The sequence below is a fragment of the Euprymna scolopes genome, chromosome 43 (genome assembly GCF_053919585.1).
Source record: "Euprymna scolopes isolate OS-2025 chromosome 43, ASM5391958v1, whole genome shotgun sequence".
Taxonomy (NCBI): domain Eukaryota; kingdom Metazoa; phylum Mollusca; class Cephalopoda; order Sepiida; family Sepiolidae; genus Euprymna; species Euprymna scolopes.
In genome coordinates, this window is record NC_136524.1 from 31,106,870 (window position 1) to 31,133,492 (window position 26,623).

General features: G+C 29.2%; 1 protein-coding gene across 7 annotated transcripts in view; it reads left to right on the top strand.

Annotated features, from left to right (window-relative positions):
- LOC145268270 (EH domain-binding protein 1-like) overlaps positions 1-26,623 on the top strand; it is a 725,308-nt gene that overhangs the window by 199,492 nt on the left and 499,193 nt on the right. For 5 of the 7 annotated variants that reach the window (XM_080123631.1, XM_080123633.1, XM_080123637.1 and 2 more), the window contains exons 12-13: positions 1,897-1,993; positions 17,852-17,992. In XM_080123631.1, coding sequence (XP_079979757.1) covers positions 1,897-1,993; positions 17,852-17,992 — 238 coding nt within the window. The remainder of the gene's footprint in view (positions 1-1,896; positions 1,994-17,851; positions 17,993-26,623) is intronic. The other 2 variants (XM_080123634.1, XM_080123635.1) reach the window with 1 other exon arrangement.

The window sequence follows — 26,623 nt, forward strand, 5'->3', positions numbered from 1 at the left end:
AGTGTGGTAACCCCCTGGTGCAATCCGGTGGCTACTGGCAGACCCTGAGTGTGGCAGCAGGACTCCAAAGAGACCCAGACTTGGCTTCAGGAGTGCTACGACCTTGTACCCTTCTCTCACTGGCTCCAACCCCCTTCTCTCTGATCTGAACCCACTGGACTACTTTGTTTGGTCATACGTCAAGAACATCACCAACATGACTTTGTACAACGTCAAAGCCAGCCTGACCACTGTCATTCACCAAGCTCCCAACAGTGCTTATGGAAAAGGCATGCTCCCAGTTCCAGATCTGTATCGTGGCAGTAATTGAGGCTGAAGGCAGCTACATTGAATAGATGTCAGCTCTACTACATAATCAAATCACCTGAATTGATTTTTTCAATAAAAGTTTGAAAATAAAGCTGTAATGTTGTACTTAAAAATCAAGAAAAAAGAATAACATCAAATAGTAAAACAAAATGAAAGTAAAATGGATCAAGTAAAGAATAGATACCCCGTAGCAGAAGACAAAGATTGGCAAACATTTCAACTGACACCAGTTGTTCGACCTTGACATTGCAGTTGATTGTTTGTAAATATGTCAAATAGCAGACATGGTCGAATGTTTGTGAGCAAGATTTTTTAAAAATATATTTACAAAACTTTTAAAGATTTAAAAGAAAAATATATATATTTACAAAACATTTTCTTTAATATTAAATATTTACAAAACTTTGGAGGATTAAAAAAAAAGCAAACAAACTTTTTTCTATTTACGCAAAACTTTTTAGTGTAAGTAACAAAACGAACGTAAATTTAACAAAATATATTTAAATAAATGGGTGTCTTCTTAGTGCGTTCTTTTTATATATATACACAGTAAAACGAATTGGACTTGAGACCAACCGATTTGTACAAAACTATAGTGAGTTGGAGACAATTTACCTGTTAAAATATGTGAGAACTAAAAAGTAAACTTGCAAAATATCAAAGAAATATGAGACGTCTGAATGAACAAGAGAAAGGTGATATTAAGAGAGAGGATTATGTATATTTTTTTTATAAAATGAAAAAAAAAAAAAAATAGGGAATTCTAACAAGTATTTTGAAAATGTTTCTGTACAATTAATCATATTCTTACTTTATTTTCTGCTTTGTAATTATGATAATTATGTAATTTAAAGAATTCTTGGCACTTATGCAGATTTGAACTGAACATAGTGTTTGCTCAGTTTTGCTTGGGACATAATGTCCAGATGGTCAAATCTTAACAATGGTACAAAAAAGAAAAATAGTAAAATAAATGAAAATCGTAGAAGTAATAATAATAATAATAATAATAAAAAAAAAACCCTACTTACCATAATTTTGTTTTATTATTCATTTAATGTTTCATGGGGGAGAGTACCATAACCTTTTTCTTTTCTTCTTTTTTTTTTTTTTTTTTTGCACCTCCAGCCACATAGAGCCTTTCTTTGCAATGATGCATTTAATGCCATATGTAATGCAATTTTAGAGGGGAATCTGAATGATTTCTTATTTTGACAAAATAATAAAAAAAAACTCTACTTCTTTGGGCATGAGCAGTTATTCATCTAACATTGATAACTTCATAGTAATGTTAGTTTCCATATTTTTCATATAACAGCTACTTTCTTTTTTCTTTTTTTTGTTTATTTTTTCTCTTCCAATATTTATCCGAAAGTCGTCTGCTCGTTGCCATACATTTTTATTTGGTGTCTTGCGTCAGATTACAGGCAAATTTGAGCAGTTGATGTCATATTTCATCAGGCATAGCCGAGCGGATGCTTAGATACATCTTGTTCAAAATCTACCAAAGTACCAAGAATTCAAATTAATTTTTTTTTGAAAAAAAAAAAAAAAATAAAAAATAATCAAGTGTTAATTTATTTTCAGCTCTATGTCAATTACAGCAGGAGAAACACTAACTAAAGAACAATCTCCAACTAAAGAAATATTAGATAAACCAGATAATATATCGATTCAACAAAAGGTAAGACAAGGCATCTCATTATTAAAGAGTATCAGGCTTATCAACTTGTCTGCATACATATATATATATATATATATATATATATATATATATATATATATATATAATGAATGATTAAGTGTTTTTAGTTCTTATGTTTCTGCAAACTTTAAATATCTCCATTTCCTTTTATCAATGTTTTTTTCTTACTAGATCATTTTCCATTCCAAGGGGAAAAAGAAAAATCTTTCCAACTATTTTCTGAGAAATATATTTTTTGTCTCTGATAAGTTGTTTAGTGAGATTCTGCTATTCAACGAAACATGTGTAAAATGTGTTTGATAAAAATAAAAAAAACATGAATAAAATATTATGAGTGATAAGTTAAATACATCTTCTGATTTTGGAATGTTGACTAACGATGTGTATTTTTAGATTCAATACAAGGCACACCAACATTTGTTTTCTGTCAGTCTTTTATGAATTTAAAAGATTACATTTTCTATTTTTATTATCAATTTCAATGGTTTTGTTTTACTTTTTACTGAAGATAATGAACGTCAGTTGAAATATTAAATCTGATGACAGCATAAAACTAGTGATCGGTTCAATTTTTTTTCTTTATGCATCAACATTTATGTAACGTTGCTTGATTCCTGTTCAGAATTCTCCTTATATTAAAAAACAAAAATGATGAAAACTCTTTATGGTGTACATTCCCGTGACAGAACGAAAATGTCATATTTAAAAAATCACGGAAATTGATCCAAGTTTTTATTTATTTTTTTTTTTAACTAAAAAAAATCAAATTTTATGAAGAAGCGAGGACAGAATATCTTGCTCTGCCATCTTGAATAAACTAAGGGAGATAGCTCTATCTAAGCATCAAAGACTTTTTGTTTACAGCTACGATTTACCATAATCGCTTAAAATCATTAACAATAAAATGATTTTCTTTACAAAAGAATGCTTGATCAATTTATGATTTTCGAAATATGATCTTTTTATTCCAAGAAGAGTACATCATAAAGATTTTTTCTGTATTTTTTGTTTTTTTATTATTGATGAGAAAATTCTGGACAATCACCAAATTTTTAAGTAAATAAAAAAAAACTAAATTGAATAAAAAAGTAAAACAAAGAAATTACCTTTTATAATCTTTTTTAAAACATTGTAAAAATATTTAAAATTATAGTCAATATAAATTAAAGTTTTTATAGATTATGTAAATATAATAAATTTGATATTGATAATATAAAAAAAAATTTTTTCTACTTTGTTTTTAGTCTGATATAAGCATTTTTACCTTAAACTGTTTTGTTTTGAATATATTTGTTAATTAAATAGTTGTTCACATTTTTGTTTGGAATTGTTTTGCTTGTAAATAATGAGTATTTATTTCCTATGAAACTTTTTGTTGTATTCTAATTGTTAGCAATACATACTATTATTAATTTCCTATAACTTTTTGCATTTCATGTTAATTTCTTATATTGTTTTCTCATGTTTTATTGTTATAACTGTTTTTTTTTATTTGTATGTGTTTTTCCATTGTATGCCGTTTTGAATTGTTCTGTATAAAATATATATGCAACATTTTATCCCCTGCTTTTAAAAAAAAACTAACCATGCAGTGACACACCAAAGTCTTCATTGGACACAGATTTTTTTAAAAGTTATTTTCAGAAAATAATATTTTTAAGGTTACAAGCTTAAACTCTAATTTAAAATTATTAAATGTACGAAGAAAAATGCCCTTCATATGATTTATTTATTCGATTATTTAGGTGCTTGTCTAGAATAATGTGATTTCAAATAAATGTATTTTAAGGGAAAATACGATGTACTTATGTTGAAATTATTAAAATTTGCAAAAATTATGAAAAATGATCGAGTAGAAAAATAATTGCAAGTAAAAATAAAACTTAATGGATTATAGAGATTTATCGTATTTGTTAATATTGAAGGGTTCTAAACATCCAGGGAAGGTTTAAACTGACTTATCTCCCTTGCTTTGAATTAAAATCTTATGCAAGCTCTGACCTTCTTCAGATGAATCTTGTGAAATTTGAGAATCTGCATGGAATCTCAAATGGAAACCTTTATGTAATGCTTAACGGTAGCATATTCTCTTCCATCACTCATGATCGAGTAGAAATCCTAATCATATTTTGAGTATTGCTTGCACTGAGGATTGGACCTCCAATCTCCAGAAGAGTGTAACATATAACTAAATTTATCAAATATTTTATCCATTATGCATGGGTCCTTGGCAGTTGTAAGTTACACTCTTCCCGAGGTTAAGTGTTCAATCCTTGGTGTTGGCAATGTTCAAAATACAAGATACAGCTAAAAATTACTTGGGACTTTTACCCCAGTCATGACTGACAGAATGAGAGTATGCTACTTCCGTGGATTAAAAAAAAAGGTTCTGTTTGAAATTTGATGCAGGCTCCTGAGTTTGGCAAGATACACTTGAAGAAGGCCGAGGTTACATCGACCAAAACGTTGTGAAAATAACACACAAGATCAGAATAGTTGTCTGAAGAATCCAAATAGGAATAAAGCTGTATTGTAGATTTTTTTTTTTTTTTTTTTATTCATGTTTTTTTTATGTGTCTAAAATTTATTTAAAAAAAATACTTTGTTGAATTTATCTATCAAATTATATATAAGTAAAATGCCTTTGTTTCTACTTCTACATTGGATATCTTAAGTATTTACCATATTACACTCTAGTTTTGAGTTTGTAACTTTAATACAAATATTTTTCTTACAAAAAAAGAAAAGACAAAGCACTTTATGAATTCTTTGTCTAGAATACTTGTTTTGTGTGTGTCACTGTAAATGTTTGATATCATACTAAACCTGCATGTTCATAAGATATTTTATTAATATATCATTATTCATTTTTGCATGTTTTTTTTTTTTATAATATAATAATAATTTTGCACTCTGCATGCTGCCCTTTTGTTTCCCCTCTATGTATTTCTCATTTATTTATGAAGCATTTCTATATTTATTGCCATTTTATACAAAGCAACGCCTTCAGAATTATAATACCTACATGTAAAAAAATAATTTTAGAACAATCAAAATTTTATAGGATAAGATCACTTATTGCTTTTACTTTTTAATTTTTGTTTTTAAATAATGGTTATTAAATAAGAATGTTAATTTTTATAGGGTTTGCGCTTTTGTATTTTGTTTAAAAATGATTGGATAACATGCAGATTAAAGAAATAAAATAAAATGAATAGAGATGCAACAAGCATTTTTTATTTTTTTTTTTAAATTAAAGAAATAAAATAAATGAATAGAGATGCAACAAGCATTTTTGATTTTTTTTTAATTAAAGAAATAAAATAAAATGAATAGAGATGCAACAAGCATTTTTGATTTTTTTTTTTTTTTTAAATTAAAGAAATGAATATCAAATAAGCTTTATAAAAAAATAATGTAGTTATAATTAAATATAATTAATAATAAGATATATTAACAGTTAGGTTTGCAGCAGAAATTGGAGAAATACTAGTAAAGAATTAAGATGGAAGAGCACGAGAAGAAGAAAAAGAAGGAAATATATATATAAAAAAAAAAGAAATAGAAGGAAATATATAAAAAAAAAGAAAAAGAAGGAAATATATAAAAAAAAAGAAAAAGAAGGAAATATATAAAAAAAAGAAATAGAAGGAAATATATAAAAAAAAAGAAAAAGAAGGAATATATAAAAAAAGAAAAAGAAGGAAATATATAAAAAAAAGAAAAAGAAGGAAATATATAAAAAAAAGAAAAAGAAGGAAATATATAAAAAAAAGAAAAAGAAGGGAATATAAAAAAAAAAGAAAAAGGAAATATATAAAAAAAAAGAAAAAGAAGGAAATATATAAAAAAAAGAAAAAGAAGGAAATATATAAAAAAAAAAGAAAAAGAAGGAAATATATAAAAAAAAATAGAAAAAGAAGGAAATATATGAAAAAAAAGAAAAAGAAGGAAATATATAAAAAAAAGAAATAGAAGGTAGAGCACAAAATTAGTAAAAACAAAAAAGATGATCTTGAAGTTTAAAGAGATAATGACTATGATTAAGAAATTATAGAAAAGAACATATAGAATAGAAATAAAGATAGAAAAAAAAAAACAATATAAAAGATAAAGAAGAAAAAGAAAATAGAGAGGTACTAATCCAGAAAAAATAATACAAAAAAAATATAGAAGTAGAAATAAAAGTATTTACCAAATGAATGGAAGGTTAGCATATTTCCTGTTAAATATTTGTAATTAATTTTATGCAAAATTGTTTTGTTAGGCTATATAAAGGAAATCTATAAACGGCAATCCAAATGCAGAGGCGTAACGAATCAACACAAACTGAAGTGAATTAATATATATATATAAAAAAGAGGGAATGAGCTATGCAGATTCACTGTTTATTAATACAAGATAAATATGTATCTTATTTACATTTATTTTATAACGTTGCATTGTGTTGTTACTTACATGAGAGTGGTTTGATGGAAGTTCAGTATTGTATGATATTTCGGGAAAATTTTCCTTTCTTCAGTTAATGTTAAAAATAATTAAAAAAAAAAAACATATTACATTAATGAAGGTGAATCTACATATCTTATTTCATCGTTATTTGGCTTAATTTGCTTCCGTTTGTGTCGATCTGTTACACCTCTGCCTTGTAAATATGATTAGAATGACCCTCGTATGATAAAGCACGCCTCAGATCCCATGCACAGCCATCGTTCATTGCTATATGAAGTAAATTTATATAAGGCAATAGAAATGCAGTGGTGTAACTGATCAACACAAACCGAAACAAATTAAGATATATATAATGGTGGAATAAGCTATGAAGATAAACCTTTTATTAATACAAGACATATGTATTTTTTCTTTACTTATAACATTATATAGTGTTTTTATTTGCATCGGTGTTCTGTATCATATTATATTGTTGGAAGTTTCTTGTCTTTGGATGTGTGTTCGAACTTAGAAGAGAAATTTTCTCCGAAATAGCATATGACACAGAACTTCCGTCAGACCGCATTGACACACGTAAGAACACAATGCAGTGTTAAAAGCATAAAAATATATTAATAGCGTAGTACCTTTAACATACGTACGTGTGTTATGGTTCCCAGATCATGAATTATTCGATCGGGAGATCCTATTTATTAAAATGGAGGATAGAAGGTGCTCACATACAACGAACATTAAATTAGTAATATATAGTTACGCTAATTTAATGTTCGTAGTATGTTATCACCTTCTATCCTCCATTTTAATAAATAGGATCTCCTGATCAGCAAAGATGCAATATAAAAAGAAAAAATGAAAAATAAAATGATGTCGCTTTTGAGTTGTACGTTTTGAAGAAAACATGTTTTTTTTTTGGTTTTTTTCCCATTTTAATTTTATTTTCTTAGTGAGACCTTATCCTGTATTAATGACCTCGTTGACATGATTTCTCATAGAAAATTTGTTCTTAAAATTGTAATGTAAAGATGGTTGTGAAATGTTTAATAATTTATTAGTACATTTAACGTACGTGGGTGTGTCATGGTTTATTTAAAAAAAAATAATAGACAGAGTAAGTTAAATGTCTTTTAATTGTATAAAAATATCTTTGATTAGAAATGTTTATTGTTGAAGCAAATTAGACAATTATTATCAACTGCCACTGTGGAATTTCCACAGGTCCCACATGGTGAATCTGCATTATATCTAAATTTGCTTCAATTTTTGTCTATTTGGTTATACCACTGCTTTGTATTGCTCTTTATAAATTAGCTTTATACATGCATGACAATGCTTTAAGCAAACTACATTAACCTCTTATTTTGTTAATCCATTTTATGGACAAATCAATCGTTTTGGAGGGGGGGGATTATTTAATGCTGAAGCACAATATTCTAAACGATTCATTGTATGTAATTGGTTGAACACAAGTTGCTGTTTTTACCCATAGCTGTGTGCAATTAAAGGGATTTATACCCTTCTCAACAGTATTAGTGCATAAATGACCTGAGTAGATGTGACAGAATTTGAAAATTTAATAGAAAATTCCATAGTCTGAGACAATATCCATTAGATCAGTTATGTAGATAATTAGTTTGCAACCCTTTTCACCATAATTTTTAAGTGAATTTGAGTTTTTCCGATGCTTCTCGCCGCCTCATGTTAACACTGGCTTTTTAAAATCTTACAAGTTTGAATTATTTGGAATTATCTCCCGCGTTTCTTCAGAATTTTTTTAAGATGGCTTTGTGAGATTCTCGTAGCCCCCCCCCCTAAAATTTAATTTTTGTATTTAAAAATAAGACTATTTGATTAATATACATGATTTTTGGTGTATGATATTTTCTTTTCGTCATGGATAAATACATCATAGAGATTTTTTCCTTATTTTTGTTATTTAATATCTGGGTAATTCTAGATAAGCCCCAAACCTTTTTTTATCCAATAAAATAAGTTTCTTAAAATAACATCTGAAACATAAACTACTTATGTTTTTCTAATGGAAAAATCCAAAAGAAAAAAAAGAAAAATTTGTGAATTTGGATCAAAACCTCCTCGGTCAAAGTCAATTGCCTCCCTTAGAAATTAAATTTTCTGCCATGAAAACATTGATGTAGATCAGGGTTTCCCAATGGGGTCTGTAATGCCCACCAGGAGGGTGTTACGAGATTTCAGGTGGGCGATGGCCAAATTTATTGTGTAAGGGATCTCGGAGAATTTTTAGAGGATGGTGAAAGACTGAAAGCTTCTAGTAACATTACTAGGTGTTTCTCAACCCATTTTCTTTGGGATTCGTAATTCATGTGGAAATTGATTGCATCACACCTATTTTTAATTGGAAAAATTAACCCAAGAATCATATCCTGTAATGTTGACAAAGCTTCTTAAGTGTTTCCTGAAGCTGATTGATTTCTGATTCACATTTTCAACAAGTCTTTCTCATCTAGCGAATGTGTCTTGAGAATAGAAACCGAATGGATGTAGTGAGACGTGGTGATCTAAGACTTGTTTCTGTCAAATATGGAACTAAATATTCCAAAACTTATTGCTGATCATCAACAACAATCTGCACATTGATCGGTGATTTCTGTGATCGTTATTCTGATTTTTATTGATTATTATGTTATATTAATTGATTCACTTGATTTATAGTTGTTACTGTTCCTATTCCATCGACAGTGTAGAATTTTGTTGAATAAACTATTTGAATATTCCTTTATTTATTTATGTACTACTACTCAATTATTATGTAAAGACGTATGTGGTGGTGGTGGTGGTGGGGGGGCGGTTGTAGATATCCAAATGTCCCGAAGGGGCATTTGCTGAAAAAGGTTGGGAAACCCTGATGTAGGTTCCAGGTGAGCATTGTCTGAAGATAGCAGTTTCAATACTACCCAAAGCTGGCCAGAGGCTTAGTTGGCCAAAATGTGGTGAGATGGCAACAACTATGGAAGGCAGTAATTGCTGAGGATAAAGCGAAGAGACTCAGCATTCCTATCCTGTCGTAGTTAACCTTCTGAAGAAGGCCAGAGGAATAGTTGACCGAAATGTGGTGAAACAACAGATAAAAAAGATGAGGATAATAGTCCGCAATAAATAAATGGATAAATAATACAAATTACTCATCTCAATAATAATTCCAATTAATTAAATAACCCCGATGTAGATGAACTCTAAATTCGATGGAATTAAAAGGGGAAAAATATTAGTGAATGGATTTGCTGTGAATGATTTGTGTCTGCCTGTATCATATAAGGTAGTATCTCCCAAATAACACCTGACTTCACAACCAATATTTACGGAAAGTTCTTTGTTTATATAAAAAAGAAACTGTTGCAGTTTTGTCAGCAACAGTTGTATAACTTAATACAATTCAACTGCTGCACAAGAATCGTACCACAAAGGCCAGAAACTGAAACTCTTGTAAAATTTGGATGTAGTGATACATTGCAACTGCGTTTCCCATAAATCTGCTCATTTATCCATTTCATATGATTGTCCTATTTGAAACACGTCTTCAGTCTTACCACTTTGAATTACAAAAAATGGATTAGCTAAAAGCAACTTGTGTTTAGTATTTAATTTAAAAATAATAAACAAATACTCTTTTTTTTTAGTTTATGTTTTGCTTGAATTTTCAAGATTCTGAAACAGTTTGAATTATTTTCTTGATGAAAATAATCAATTAACTTTCAACATAGGAGCGCATATATATATATATATATATATATATATATATATATATATAGAATAAATGATAAAAAGTTATATTCCAAAATTCATGATGTTGACCATCTTATAATTTATTCCTTTGATTCAGTTGACTTATACAATTCTTGACAGTATCTGTTTTGTAGCACAAAATCAATCACTTAATTATTATATCAATCAGTGAATCTATTATGCCCTTAACTCATCAGAAGAAATAGCAACAATCAATCTGTCAAAAGGAATTGAAATGTGATTTGACATGGTAAAAATCCGAAAATTGGAAGAGAAGCTGCAGATACCTTTATATTTTTCCATTACGCCATATTCAAATTCAATATGGCGTAATGGAAAAATTTCAATATGGTGTAATGGAAAAATATAAAGGTATCTGCAGCTTCTCTTCCAATTTTCGGATTTTTACCATGTCAAATTACATTTCAATCCCTTTTGACGGATTGATTGTTGCTATTTCTTCTGATGAGTTAAGGGCATAATAGATTCACTGATTGATATAATAATTGATTGATTTTGCGCTACAAAACAGATACTGTCAAGAATTGTATAAATCAACTGAATTAAAGGAATAAATTATAAGATGGTCAACATCATGAATTTTGGAATATAACTTTTTATCATTTATTCTCTATAATGCTCTGTAATTACATTGAGCTTCTTAAATAAGGATTGATATATAATAAGAAAATATATTTCTACAGAAATATATATATATATATATATATATATATATATATATATATTACCGTTTTATCTGTTTGGTTACATATGTTTCAGATGTTGGGCCATGTTTACGATCCAACAGCCTCGTCAGACCTTCCAACATCTGAAAAGGTCTGACAAGGCTGTTAGATCGTAAACATGGTCCAACATCTGAAACATATGTAACCAAACATAAAACGGTAATAAAAAAATAAAATACATATCTGCTCTGCAATAGTATTGAGCACTCTCTTCAGGTTTTTACTAATTACCAGTTTTATCAAATATATATATATATATATATATATATAAGACCAAGTAGTCAATAAAACATGTTAAAAAACACTTTGAAAAAGAGTTTAAAACATATTTAATTTTAAAAAGGAAACACTAAATAAGTGGATAGTCCTTAATCTGCGGAGTTTCGAATACGCTTATCTCGGCATTGTTTCCAATCATCCTGGACTTCTCCTTGCCACTAGACTCAAACAGTGCCGATTCAGGAGAGGTGTGGTTGGAGAGTGCGCAACCCTTGCCTCACAATTACATGTGCAGCTGCTTTTGCAGAGGTATCCTTTGTCTTTCAAGATTGAACGCGGAGACATCGATATACAAAAAGATAAAGATTTAAGGTACACTATCATGTCAATAAGGTTAAAAAATGTAAGGGAAAAAAGGCAATATGTATTTATACTGCAGGTCCTTAATGGCACAGCTGAGGAGCTCCATTGAAGGCATATTGACAAAATTAGATTTTTCAGAGATTCTGGAAGGATATCAAGTCAATTACATTTGAAAATGCATAAAATAAAAGTCTGATAAGAACCTGAGGACAAGATATGTTGAAGGATAAATAAATGAAAATATCTATACGGATCACATTTTTAACCAGTCGTTTTAGTTATTTCTTTCTTTTATTTAACACTTAACAGTTTCTACAACAAAAGTTTATGTTTTCACTTACTTATCTTTGAAGACATTTTATCTTCAGATATTAGTCAGAATGTGATTCTGTGTTTTCAAATATAGTTGACTAAATTTTCTTCTTCATAATAATAATAATAATAATGATAATGAAAAAATCTTTGAAAATCAAGTATTTATCAGTAGACCTTCAATTGTGCATTTCAGCTCCACCATGAAGTTTGCTGTAGTATAGAATGCCATGTTGAATAGAATATTATATATTAGTGATGGGACGATTCCAATATTTTTTGCTCGATTCCGATACAATTACGGATTTCGATTCTTTGTATTTCTCTAAATATTTAACTATAGAGTTCTTATTTTCCCCGATCAACGTAAAAAACACGTTAAATGTGCAGATATTTTCCCAAGTGTAAAGATTCACTTGTGGAGGATTATATATAGATTTCAGCTTTACTTCTAGTTTAAAATCGGTAAATATCTTATCATCAATATTAACAGGGGAAGGTGTTGCTTTAAACAAAATCAAATAAAACAAAGGCAATTAATAAAAGAACCGATTTTGGCATCGGAAAACCAGCACAATTTTTTCCGATTCCGATACCTCTGAACATTCCGATTTTTCCGATTCCTGATTCTGATGAATCGTCCCAGCACTATTATATATCCATAAAAATGCTTCCATTAAATATGTAGAAAGTGACAGAATTTGCACAAAAGTTAGAAAGCAAATATTATTTGTTTCGATGGGTATTATCATTTAGAAATAATTTATTGAAATAAAGGATAGAATTTGCTAAGATGATAATCTAAAAGAAAAAAAAAATTATTGTGTAGATTTACATAATTAAAAATGCTTCTATCTTACATTTTAAAAATAGGAATATAATGTGTCTTCATTATTTAATCAAGATAATTGATGAACAATTTAAAATTTCCATTTTAAATTTGCAATATCAAATATAAAAAATTAAAAACAAAACAAAAACCACTCTAACCTACAAATTAATAATTGTATTTAAAAATATCTGCTTTTTTTTTTTTTTTACATATATTAACAATTTTTATTCAAATGGTTATTTTTTATTTAAAATATGGGCTGTACTGAATATTTTTCTTATTAATAGTCTCATGAAAACTAATATTACTAATATAATTTTGCTGGTTGTTAAGATAGTCGACAGATGGATGTTTTGAATATATCCTTTTAAGCAGAAACAATATTACTTAGTTAATTGTCATAACGAAAATTGTAATATATCAAAAAAATTCTGAAAATTTATTGAGTAGGACAACTACTATTGTGTTTTTTTGTTAAAAAAAAAAAGTCTATTGCTATAAGACTAAAATGTCTGCCGCTATTAAAATGTAATCCAAAATTTATACTTGGACTCATGTCCCTGCGTGTGAACTCTTCATCGCCTACTTTATAACATCTAGGAAAAATGCAATTTTACTCAATTTTCCATAAAAAATTACTTTTACCTTTCTACTCAACGAATTTTCTAAATTTTTGGATATATTACTATTTTGGACATGACTATTAAGTAAATGATATTATTTCTACTTAAAACGACATATTTAAAAAAAAAAGTCGATCTGGTGATTGTTAACAAGCACCATAATTTTAATAGCTTATATTTTTTTATATGCTTCAAAAAAAATCAGAACACAATTTTGGCAATCTAATATTAACTTTTAAGATATACGATTCGACAGAACTACCCCCCCCCCCAGTAATTTTTTCTATCTGGATTCAAATAAAGAACCGAAAACTTTTTTTAATTGTAAAAAAAAAAAAAAATGTTATAATAAAGACTAGATTTGTCAGCTAACTATAAAATAATTTGATACTCATGCATTATAAAAAATGCATTTTAAGTACAACTATTATGTGATTACGCATCATGTCAAAATCCCACAAAATATAATAAGAGTAGAAATATCACTACAAGAAAAAAATTAAATTTATTGAATAATTGAGTTTAGTCTCTTGCTGTCAAATCTGTATGACAAACTCATTTATCTCCCTTGTCGTCACTTAATTTTCACTATTTGAAATTGAAAAATGTCGGATCAATAATAACATTGCTTTCCTATAAAAAACAAACAAACAAAAAAACAGTTCTAGTAGATCTACTCAATCAATATTTTCGGAATTTTTACTATTTTCGACATGGCATATCTTTATATACTGTTTTTACGTAAAATGAATTGAACAATTTTTTAAGATATCAAATTGTAATGAAATTATAAGCTTTTCATATTTTTTTTCTGTGCTTGTATAGTTTAATCAAGACATTAAAAAATGAAAATATCGAAAAAAGTTTATATTGTACGTATCCGTTATGGAATGAAGTTCTCCGGAAAAAAAATCACTTAATTTCATCAAGTAGCTTTTGTTTTACAGCGAAAAAACAATTTATGATACCGAGCAAAAGCTTCGATTTTAGAAGAAAAGCTAGTATTAAAGATGGAGAGGGAGTGTTGGCGCTTTAATTGGAGTTATCTCCCCGTGACGTTTCTAAATTCCAAACAAAAATTAAGAAAAAATCCAAGATGCCTGCCTTCAACGCGCTCTCATAAAAACGTGTTTTTCCGATGTAAAAAAACAAGAAAAAAAAAAAAAAACAAGAAAAAAAATAAAAACAAGAACAAACAAACAAACAAACAAACAAAAAACTACGCGATCAAATTACGTGAATTTTTTTTTCGGAGATACGTACAATATATATATATATATATATATATATATATATATATATATATATTCATTTTTTAATGTTTTGATTAAACTGTACCAGTACCTTTTTTTTTCTTTTTTTTTTTTTGGTAACTGTAAAAATAATTAAATTAATATTCATCGATGAATATATATATATATATATATATATATATATATATATATATATATATATATATATATATATATATATATATATATTTCTTTAATCTTCGGATTTTAATAATAATAAATCTGTATTTAAGGTGAGTTTTTAATTAAAAGTTTTGCTATTTATTCATTGTTGGTTTTGCATGCTATTGCGGCCTGTTATAGTTAATGGAAGAAATTTGGTTGGTATGCATAATCTTATCTTATTTAATTACTAATTATGGACATAAACATTAATCTTCTACCATAGTATTCATTTTAAAAATAATTTGAAAACTCGTTAAAAACCCTGAAAAAAGGTTTCCGATCGCCATTACCTATAAATAAAAATAAATTTCAAATTGAAAGGGAGACAACTGGAGAGAAATAAATTCAAAATTGCAAGGGAGATAATTCAGTTTTTATTTCTAAATTTTTGATGAATAAAAAAAAGTAACGTTTGAATATGTTTTCAAATGTAAAAAAAACAAAAAAAAAACAACTAAATAAATGATAAAAATGAAAATTAAAAAATTAAATGACTTATAACACATCATTTCAGAAAATGCTATATAAATAAAAGTCATTTAAAAGATATGTGAACATGGCTTCTATCCAATTTGATTGAGACTTTTTTTTTTTTGAGTCTTGGTTTATTGTAATCATGAAAATGCTAATCTTTGGTCCAAATTTGGTATATGTAAATAATAAAAACCTACATAATATATCATTATTAGCATTGGTCAACTAAGTACTAAACTTTCTACAGATATTAGTAATATCTGTACTTTCTCTTTTCTGCCTCTTGAAACAAATGCTCCCAGCTTTCAGCTTCCATTCAGAAGTGTTCAAATTTATTCTTTAAAAAATCTTTATTAGAAAAACAAAAACAAACAAAAGATAAAATGAAAAACTTAACTTTTAATGAATAAAACAACACAAATTTAAATATATACACAGTATATCTAAAAGGTAATGGGATTGGGAGAGGTAAGTTATGGGCGAAAGAGAGGAATGGATGGATTGTACTATCATTTTGGGAGTATATAATAAATTTATTTTCTGCAATGTTTTATGGTAAACCCTAATTTATAAAGTGTTTTTTATTTTTTTTTGGGGGGGGGGAGTGGCATTTTTGAGATGAGGATTTATAATTTGTATTAATTGTAAGCTACTTCAAATCAATATATCGCTTTCTGAGACTTATTATCTTAAATAGTTTACAAGCTAAATTAATTTATATAACCATCAAGGATATCATCATTTATGAAAAGTTATAGTTTTCAAGTTAAAATATATTCAATGTTCACTATGTATGAAAATATTAATTCCAGTTTGTCAGATTCTTCAAAAACAGTTTTTAAAGTATTTTATATTAAATTGTGGTAGGATGGAGCGGCACACTTGGAGATATAAAATATGACATTGATTGTCTGCATAGTTGGAACAATGATCATTACACATCTATTCTGGATACAAATCTCAGTTCTATAACATCTGCAAGTTTTTCTTTTGTAAGTTACTTTAAAGATCAGATAAAATCTTCTCAAGCACTGAAAATCATGAACTGTTGAGTTGTGAGAAGCTAACCTATTGAACCGTCTTTATGTGTTATGATTGCAGATCAAAGACTGTCTGACATGTACAATCTTGAATATCTAGATTAGAAAGTAAGTTAGCTACAAGAATCCAAGTTTATCAATTCTTGTTTCTATCATGCTCCTTTGCTGATCAAAGTCCTGACTGATATTCATTGGTAGGGGTTTGCCCCAAACACAACGGTGATCTGCACAGTGCTGAATCTCCTCACTTGAAGTATCTTTTGTTGATTTTGTCATACTCTTTAGTGTCAATGAATTGAATTAATTTAGTCTTATCCAGATGAAAAATTAAGTTTATCAACTCTTTGTTTGTATCAACCTTCTCTACGGGTCTGAGTCCTTACCGGAATTCTCCATGTTGATTGGCAGTGAAGTGAATTCATTTGAAAGCATGGCTCATAACAATGAATCAAAATTGATTATCTGCCTACTTATTTCATGTTTGATTGTGGAAGAAAAACTGCTGTCTTTTGTTTCAAAGTTGACAGTGGACTGCTGCTGTGTTTAATATGTGATGAATTCATTCAACCAACTTAGGGATGAATGCTGTCTAAAGTTTTGCTTGTGATTCATGTATTGACCGTTACAACCAAATATAAAGAATGATCTTGAACGAACATCAGTGCTAAAAATGATGGATAAAAATCTGCTAGTTTTAGCCCTAGTAAGAGGATATGATGTTGAGAGGCTGAAGATTCTTAGTAATATCAGATTTAAACCATGACTAACTACTTTTTTAGAATGTATTCTCCAATTAAATATGAAAATAATAAAAATATATACAAAATAAGAAAAATATTTTAAAAAAATTCTCAAAATATTTGGTGCTTATTTAGAATTGCACTTATAATGATCATTTTAAGTAAAGAAAATGCAAAAAAGTCTTTATGGTGTATGTACCTGTCACAGAATGAAGATGACATATTCCAAAAATCACATAATTTGATCAAGTCCCCCCCCCACTTTATTTAAGAAAATTAACTTTTATGACTTACTTGATGTGGGAGAAACCAGCTGCCATATTTGATTGAATTCAAAATTTATCTTTGACTACCTCCCCCTTAAAAACCTCTTCTGGATCAAGGGCTCATCAATATCTACTACAAATACTTAATTGCTAAAAATCATAAAATTTGATTTTCCTAAATAATAATAAGAAGAAAAAACTCCTCCATCAATTTTTGTGATTTTTGGAATATAACTTCATGCTGTGACAAGTAGGTACAATATAAAGTTTTTTGTTTTATTTTTAAATTTAAGTGCAAGTCTAAATATTTTATTTGAATATTCTAAATTTTTAACTTGCTAGATCCATTTGAATAAAATTGAACACTGCTGGTGACCTATTTTTTAAATGCTTGGTAATAAATTGGAACAATAAAAAAAAAAAAAATCTCTTTCTCTCTTTGCTTCTTGCTTAGCAACTTTTCCTAAAATTACCTTTCTTCCTAATGTTATTTTTATTTTTTAAAATCCATTTTTCCCCCAATAATTTTTTTGTCTGTATTCAAAACTTTTTAGGCCAGAAAATCCCGCCATGATGAATTGAAAGAAAGAGCTAAAATTTTGTTAGAACAGGCAAGAAGGGAGGCAAGGGAGGCAACCCTTAAGGCAGCTAAGGAAAAAGAATCTAAAATTTCCACTTCAGGAATCGGTCAAAATGTATGCATCCTTTATTTATTATTTTTACAATTATATTAAAAAAAAACAAACAAACAAACAAACAAACTTCTAATTGTTTTCTAACTATATAAAATACATGATAATACATTTTAAACTCTTTGTATTTAGGGAATATAGTTAAAAAAAATTTTTTTTTATTAACAAAGAAAAAATCTTAGAAAATTTACTTTTTCACTTTTAATTTCAGCATGATATAAAGTGGATAATCCCTCATTTAAAGTAATGGAGGTAGGGGTAGGCTCACAGTTAGTTACCAAAAATCAGTGAGGGTTTCCAATGAGACCAAAGTTTATTTGGTATTATTTAGTTTCTAATCATTACTCCCTTAGCTCCGTCAGTTAAGGAACATGTTCTGGTTATACATGGCTGCAGGTTTTGAATTATGTCATGAGATCTACATTTTTCTTCTGAGCAATTTGGGTGGGTTCACTCCACAGGCTGTACATATTCAGGAAGTATAAATCTGTGTGTGTGTATCTGCCTGTACACACATCAATTCAGTCTTGACAAAGTTCAAAACTGGCTTTGAAATCTAGTAAGTGATGCTCTTTTCTCTTCCCTGCAACTTCTTTCCCACAGAAGAGACATTATGACCCCGTTTCTGCTCTATCATTATTTTCATGGCAATTGCTCGCCTGAACTCCAATCTATGGTCCACCCCTTGCCAAATTTTCACAAAACACACTCGACTAGCTACAAACATTAGAAACGATTTCTCTCACTCTCTATTTGTGCTTAAATTTAAACCCTTATCCTCGAGTGGCTTTCAGGCCTTAACAAATGGTCCCCCCACCAAAAAAAAAAAAAGAAACAACAACAACAAAAACATGGTTTTTATGACCCTTGTGTTTTTGTAGGTAATGATATAAGATTGAAATGGTTTGTTTATCTACGGGTCTGGGAAGATAGGAAATTCAGAAAGAGAAAAATTAGCCCTGTGCAGAATTCAAACATATATATAATATATGAATTAAGATTAGCAGAAATACAGATAAGGTGAAATGGGTTTGGGATACAAAAGTGACTGACAGTTTTCCTGTTCAAAGAATGAAAGATTACTACTACTGTCAGTTTCAAATTCAAATGAAGGGAACCTGGAATTTGTTTCCTTTCCTAAATTCTTTTTACCTTCTCTTTATGTCTGTCTTCCTGTTATTCTTACGTGCGCACATAAACACATATGTCAGAAGGAAGTTAAAATTTTGTAGATTAGAATTTACAACATTTATTTTTCGAAACAAGGGATACAGATTAAAAATTTTTCCCTGATTCCATGGAGTTTCAAAGAATGGCTCTTATCTTCAAAGGAAAAAAAGAGAACAAAATACCATGGTTCAATAATTCTGAACTTATATATATATATATATATATATATATATATATATATATATTTAATTATTATAGTAAAAAAAATAATTATATATACATATATAAGAGCAAATAGTTAATAAAACATGTTAAAAAACACTTTGAAAAAGAGTTAAAAACGTATTTAATCCGAAAAGGAAACACTTAATAAGTGGATAGTCCTTAATCCGCGGAGTTTTGAAGAAATACTTTCCTTCTCATCATAGGGTAGGAATTAGCAAAATGCGGGATCGGATTTTGCATACAAAAGTATTTGATGAAACTTCAAGTAATTCAAAGATCTTACTTGATAACAAAAAATGAAGCAGAGGGAATATGGTGAAGAAAAAGGTGATATCACGTGAATGGATAGTCTGGTGAAAGGTAAATTATCCAATGACGGTGTGTATATATATATATATATATATATATTTATATTTATTTTTTATCTTATTGCTCTGTTTACCACATTGAGCTCTCATACCCGGATTTCCTCTGGAATTATTCCATTATAACACTATATATATATATATATATATATATATATATACACTTTTGATTTTAAATCGGATGAGCATGTCTTTTAAGGCTATGTGGAGAAAATTTTTATTTTTGTTTGCTTAGTTTTAATCAACAAAATCTAAAAAAAAAAAAACGAAAAAGAAACAAAGATACTTTATAAAAAATAAGTTTATAGAATATGTAGAATAAATACTTGACTCTAGAAATTAAAGAACAAAACAAAAACGTTTGTATTAATTATCAGTTAAATAGCAACACAATCATTTTATGTCTGCAGCTTCGAGTAAGGTTGTAAGAAAAAAAAAATTGATCAGACATTTATTTCTTGTTTGAGTCTCAAGAGTTTCTTATCAACTTGACACCACGTTAAAATTTAAGGAGCATAGAAAGGGAACATTGGGTTAACTTTCGACAACCTCATAACTCTTGCTGCCTTTTTGTCCTTTAGTTCTCATATTCCACAAGATGTTTCTAACAAAGGGGAAGAATTGCTGTCTTCTATTCCATTTAACCCTTATTGTTGGAAAGTTTTTGACCTTAATCTAGAATTTTCTTTTTTTTTTTTTTTTAGCTCCTTATATCAAGTGGCTTCATGCTTTGTTTGGAGTGATTTTCATAAAAAATAAAAGATGATGTCTCTTCTTTGTTTAAATAAATTTATGAGAACAGGAAGTAGATGTTGAGTTTTACTTTTAACTCAATTTTGTTACATTCCACGAATGATGTTTCTGACAAAGAGTAAAGGATTCTGGGTTGGATGTTAGGTTAGGGTTTGGGTGATATGTGGATATTTCATAATACTAAGTTGTCAATCAATCCCCATCTTATTAACCCTTATTCCTGAGTGGGTTTTTAGCATGAATAAAGTTTCTTTCCTAGCACTGTCTGTTTGTGGAACATAATACTGCAGGGCTACTTTCCAGCTGATTTATAAAATGTATGTTTTCAAGTTTAATGTGAACAAGTTTTTGTCGAGCCGTCCTCATGAATCAACGAACACTACTCAAATTTCACCATTATCGATCATCATGATGTCTTACCTGACAATCATTAACCCTTATCCTTGAATGACCTTTAGACCTTGATAAATGATGACCCCCCCCCATCCAACCACCCACTTCCTAAAAACAAAAGAAATAATAAAAAAAAATTGTGGATAAATATTTGGTGAATTTTACTTTAGCTTCTCTGTTTAACATCGTCAGCCTGTTTTAATTATTTACTGTTGCAGTATAATACCTGTTGTAAATTATTAATTATATACGATTAATTGAACCAAAGTTGCAACTACACATTATATAGCTGGAGTGAAATTGCTTTTTCATCAGACCGTTTAAAAAGGTTATTAATGTATTGGACTTGCCTTTGGCATACCTAATTCCGTAGTCTGTGGAGGTATCTATTAGGCCAATCATGCACCCTCTGATGTGGATATAGATTTTTTTTTTTTTTTTTGTGAGTCATAAATAGTTTTTATTCCTATTTTTGTGGAGCATGTTTTGTCGTTATGGTGATGGTTGTTGTTGCTATGGTGATTTTGCTGTGGATTTCAAATGCACAAGGATTTCTTTAATCTGTTTTACTCCGTCCTCATCAATAAAAATCAATTTTTGTTTGTTCCATTCATTATTTTCAATCCTCTCATAATAATATTCATCATCATTCAGCTGATGATCCATCCATTACATTAATCCTTATTCTCAAGTGGTTTTTAGCCTTGATAAGTCGTGAATTATTAATATAAAATAAAAATAAAAACATTCTATTTTTTTTTTTTTTTTTTTTTTCTAATTTTTTTAATGAAAATATTCCAGAAAAAAAAAGTGATAACGTTTACGGGGAACATTTTTTTTTTTTTTTTTCTGTGACAGCTCAAAAAAGGATAATATATATTTGCTTTAATATTGTACTAGAGCATTTTTTTTTCTATCTGGCACCTTTTTTTTGTTCTCTTTTGACTATCTTATAAACCCCTCTCCCATGCATATGAAGATAAACTGCTTGGCATTAGAAGACATATACACACATACTTTTTTAAAATTTTTTTTTTAATCTGATGCCAGACGTTCGTCGGCTATCCCAGACATTCCAGCTGAGAAATCTTTTTAAGATTCTAACCGTCCCTTGAAGTGCAATTGTTTGGATCTTTCTTGCACTTGGTTCACTGGGTATATTTGTCAGGTAGTTTTTAAAATTCTTTTTCATGGGTCCAGTTGCTCCTAGAATTAGTGGAAAGGTAGAGATCTTTCCAAGATTCCAGTTTCTTTTTATGTCGTTCATAAGACCTTGGTATTTTGTTGGCTTTTCCCTCTCAGCTGTGTTAAACTCAGCATCATTGGAGACACTAACTTCTACTAAGGTTGCTTCTTCCTCCTTCTTGTCCCATATCACTATGTGAAGTTTAATAGCTCCGTTTTCTAGCTATGTAGCTGTAAGAATTGCATAGTCATGGTGGATGGTGAATGACTTATTTCCAACTGCTCTTGCTGGTAAACATGTTCCCAGGACTTGCTGCTGCATTCTATATTCAACTTTTTACAGATCGTCCAGTGGAGATATTTATGCACTCTATTGTGTCACATTGTATAGTAGCTGTCCCCCAGCAGAACCTTATAACTGGATGTCAAGGGGGCTTACATTCTTTATGTCTGTGTGGAAGAACCTGCATTTGTTGTCATTGCTGAGACCACTCATCTTCTTAAAAGCATTGCTCATTAAGCCTTGACCTTGGACATTATAATTCTTTTTGTATCATAGTGGAATGATCCTCTTTTTAACCAGTTTACAGAGCCTTCCTTGTTACATGGCCGGACCATTTTAGTTTACACCTCCTGATTGTGGTGAGAAGATCTTCATAAGGACCAATAGTTTGCCTTTAATGTGTTGTTGACTTCCTCGTTGGTTATGTGGTCTTTGTAAGAGGAGAGAGGCTTGTCAAGAAAGTTCTCTAGGGAACAGTCAGAGGAGGAAGAAACTTGAAACTACACCAAAGACCATAACCGTGGTTTATCAGACGCATTGAGCTGTGCCCTCAAGCGTTGAACCATCTGGATTTGCATTTTTAGGGTGCTGGCTGTTGTCATAATTTGGATCGGTAGAGGGGATGAGTTGTAAAACAGTGCATCTCCAATCTCGCTCATTGCAACATTGTGTCACTTTCAGACATGATAGAAGGCTGCTATTGCTCTTGTCATTTGTACACAACTGGCCAATTCGTAGATGGTCTGCAACAAAAAAAGAAAACCGGTTTTCATCAAACAGAAATTAAGTCATTTCGCTTTTCTAGGGCGACAATTTTATCATTCCACTCTGTAGTGACAGTGATTGATCATGGTTGTGGCATTCATACTTGGTCAGTTAGGCTGGCTCTTTTCAACAAGTTCACCACGTCCCTGAACTTTGGCTGATCAGGAATGGTGATCCAAGGTTGTTTCCGTTATAAAGGCAAGCTATTCACGGTTCAATCAAATAAAACGCACAACATCAGATTTGAGGATGATTTGTACGTAACGACTGTTTGTAGTAGTCAGTCATAATTTGGTATTCTCTATGGTAGGATGATGTCATCGCTTTGTTTTGTAATCTCATGTAACTTTTCCTGGTTTTCTTCAAGCAAATTCCCTTGATGCCTGCCGTGGGCCCTAAACTGTAAAGACTGAATAATCCTTTCTGTTTTTATTAATTAGTATTGAGTTTTTCCATCATGAAATAATCTTAACACTATTTGCATTGTGAAGCGATTTATTGAAATTAGAAAAAAAATTACAAATATTCTTTTACTTTTTAAAAATTTAACATCACAAAAATGCTTTTTAAAAAATTAAAAAAAATAATCTTTGTTTGAACTTTTGAAATAAAAAAAACTGTTTATAAAAGAAGTTTTTTTTAATGAAATATCATAAAAAGGTTTTTAAATAAAAAAATCGTATCCTTTATTTGATCTTTTATAATAAAAACGTTTTAAATTTTTTAATTTAAAAGATAGTCTATATTATAATACAAATATGTTTATGAAATGAGTTTTTTTTTAATGAAACATCATAAAAACAATGTATCCAATACAGAATATTTTTTATATATATATTTTTTAAAAAAATTTCAATAAATCTAAATAGTAAATAAGAAAACCATGTCATACAGAGGTAAGAAAAAAAAACAAAAAACAAAAGGGACTATTCTGAATCCTTATCAGTTAGTCTGACAGGCCTGCAGCAAGCATTGGGAAACTTTGTTTGAAGAAAGCTTTTCTTCCACAATACATCCCATAAATTATGGACTAGATGAAAATTGTAATAGAAAAACTCGTGAAGAATGCAAACCTTCAACAAAATCCTACAATCTATATTATCTTTCTCTTAGTCTATCTGTTTGTCTATCTAATCCGCTTTTGTTCGGGAACTACTGGGCTGATCTGAATGAAATTTTGTATGCTTAGTCCGCTGTACCGTAAAGGTATAGCGAACTAAGCATTATGGCATCTGCTTGATGCACAGTTAAGGATTACTAGGGTTTAATATAGATTAGTGTTCAAGGCAAAAATGAGCACAAATTTAACCACATTTCACCAATCAGTTTGACATAAAGCACTCGTTCTAAGTCAATGGGCTATAACTCTTGTTGATTTGTAACAGGCTAATATATAAAAGGCTATATGTCTGTCTGTCTCCATATTTTCAAACTCTATCTCCTTTGAAGCAAAAAGTCACAGAGCAGCACTAGGGACCTCAAATGATTGGATTTTTTATGGACCATTCTTTTATGGGTCTTTAGCCGGTTAAAATTGTTTTTAAAGGGTCAAAAATGGGTCAAAATTGAAAAAAATCGTTATACATTTTGTACATTGATCTTAGTTTCTTTTTAAGTTTTAATCAGTTTATATGCATGTCATGTTGGTACAGTGCTAATGTCACCAGCTTTGAATGCTAGTTTCGGTTTCGATTCTAACTGATGGCACCCCAATTTTTTTTTTTTTTTTTTTTATTAAGCTTTGAAATCACAACCCTATAATAATATATACAAAATCTGGACAAATTAAAATATATTTAAGTGTATTTTAAGCCTGGGCAAAGCCCCCCTCCCCCAGTGTGTGTGTGTGTGTGTGTGTGTGTGTGTGTGTGTGTATATATAATATATATATATATATATATATAATGTATATATATCAGCTCATTTGGCATGATAATAGTTAGTGTTCACATTAATGAATGGGAGAATGGAGTTCAATCCTTGGTTAAGTCATAGCAAAACTAAAAAAAAAAAAAAATTAAAAAAAAAAAAAAATTGTACTTGATGCACTCTTGCTAAACTCTTAGCATTATAAAAACAAGGATTAAGTGGAGCAATCCAGAGAAATAAATAACATCGTCCCCTACATCTCTATAGGAATATCCAATGAAAAAGAAACCTTCAGGTCACTCTTGACTATGGTCAATACATTTATTATTGTTTTTATTAAATTTTGGTATAAGCTGTAATTTTGCATGAGCCACCCCCATAAATAATCAAATCCTACCCAATGTACACCATTAATGATTACTACACTACCACCCTTATCCTCGAGTGGCCTTCGGACCTTGATATGTGGTGACACCTAAGTAAAAAATAAATAAATTAAAAAAAAATGCAAAAAATATGGAAGAGTATAAGAAGGCTGTAACAATGCAGAGAATCGGCTGTTGCATTACTTTGACGTATGAACAAAAATGGACAAACAAAAGGTTTTCATTTGTTCTTGTTATTTTTTAAAATTTCATATATTAACTTATTTTTCAAGATAATCACAGTAAAAATCAGTAAATATGAACCTACTGTTTGATATAACCGGGGTGGTGGAAGTCTTATTATTTCGATAACATCATCTCTTTTTCAAAAGGAAAAGGACAAAAGAATGTCCTTAAAAAGAAAAAAAGTTCAACAATATTTCAGATGAAAAACAAGCTACTGCTTTTGGCTGCCTCAAAAGACAGACGTGTCTGTAACCCACCATTAAAAAATATTATTAAATAGATTATTTAATGTGGATTTTTCATTGCGATTATAGGTTACCCAGCTTACTAAGGTGAACATTTCTGGTTTGCTCCTCTCTTTGTAAGGTTAAATGATACATTTGTCATATCCATTAAAATCTCACATTTTTTTTTTTTTAAATCCTACAATAATATATTATGTTTCTCTTAGTCTGTTTGTTACAGTTATAATAATGAAAAAAAAAAAAAAAAAGCAGGTGTGTTCCAATAGAAAAAAAGACAAAGGACGATTTAAAAAGCTTTTGTATTTCATATTAATCATCCTTATTCGCTCAGTTGTCTCCCTACGAGGGCAATGCAAAATTAGACACAAAGTCAGTTTTTAATGTGAGGGGCTTCTCAAATCAGATTCACAAAAGGCATGTCCAGATTACATAAGTTTAGAAGAGTGTCTTCTCTGACCAAGGGCGGAACATCTGCAGTTTGATCTCAAGTCTAAATACTTGTACTTTTTTAGTTTATAATGTTAGCACTGGATTTAATGGAAAATATATGAAAAAAAAAAAAAAAAAAAAAAAAAAAATTTAGAAATTAAAATCTGATTTTTTTTTTTTTTTTTTTTTTTTTTCTTAAATTTTAATTTGTGGATTGAAGAGGCTCGATTTACTTGCCCCATTACAAGTACAGAGTTGGACACATTGTTGGTTTTTAAAATGGAGAAAATTCAGCTCCTTTAAAAGAGGGCACCTGAATTTAGATTAAGAAAATTTAAATT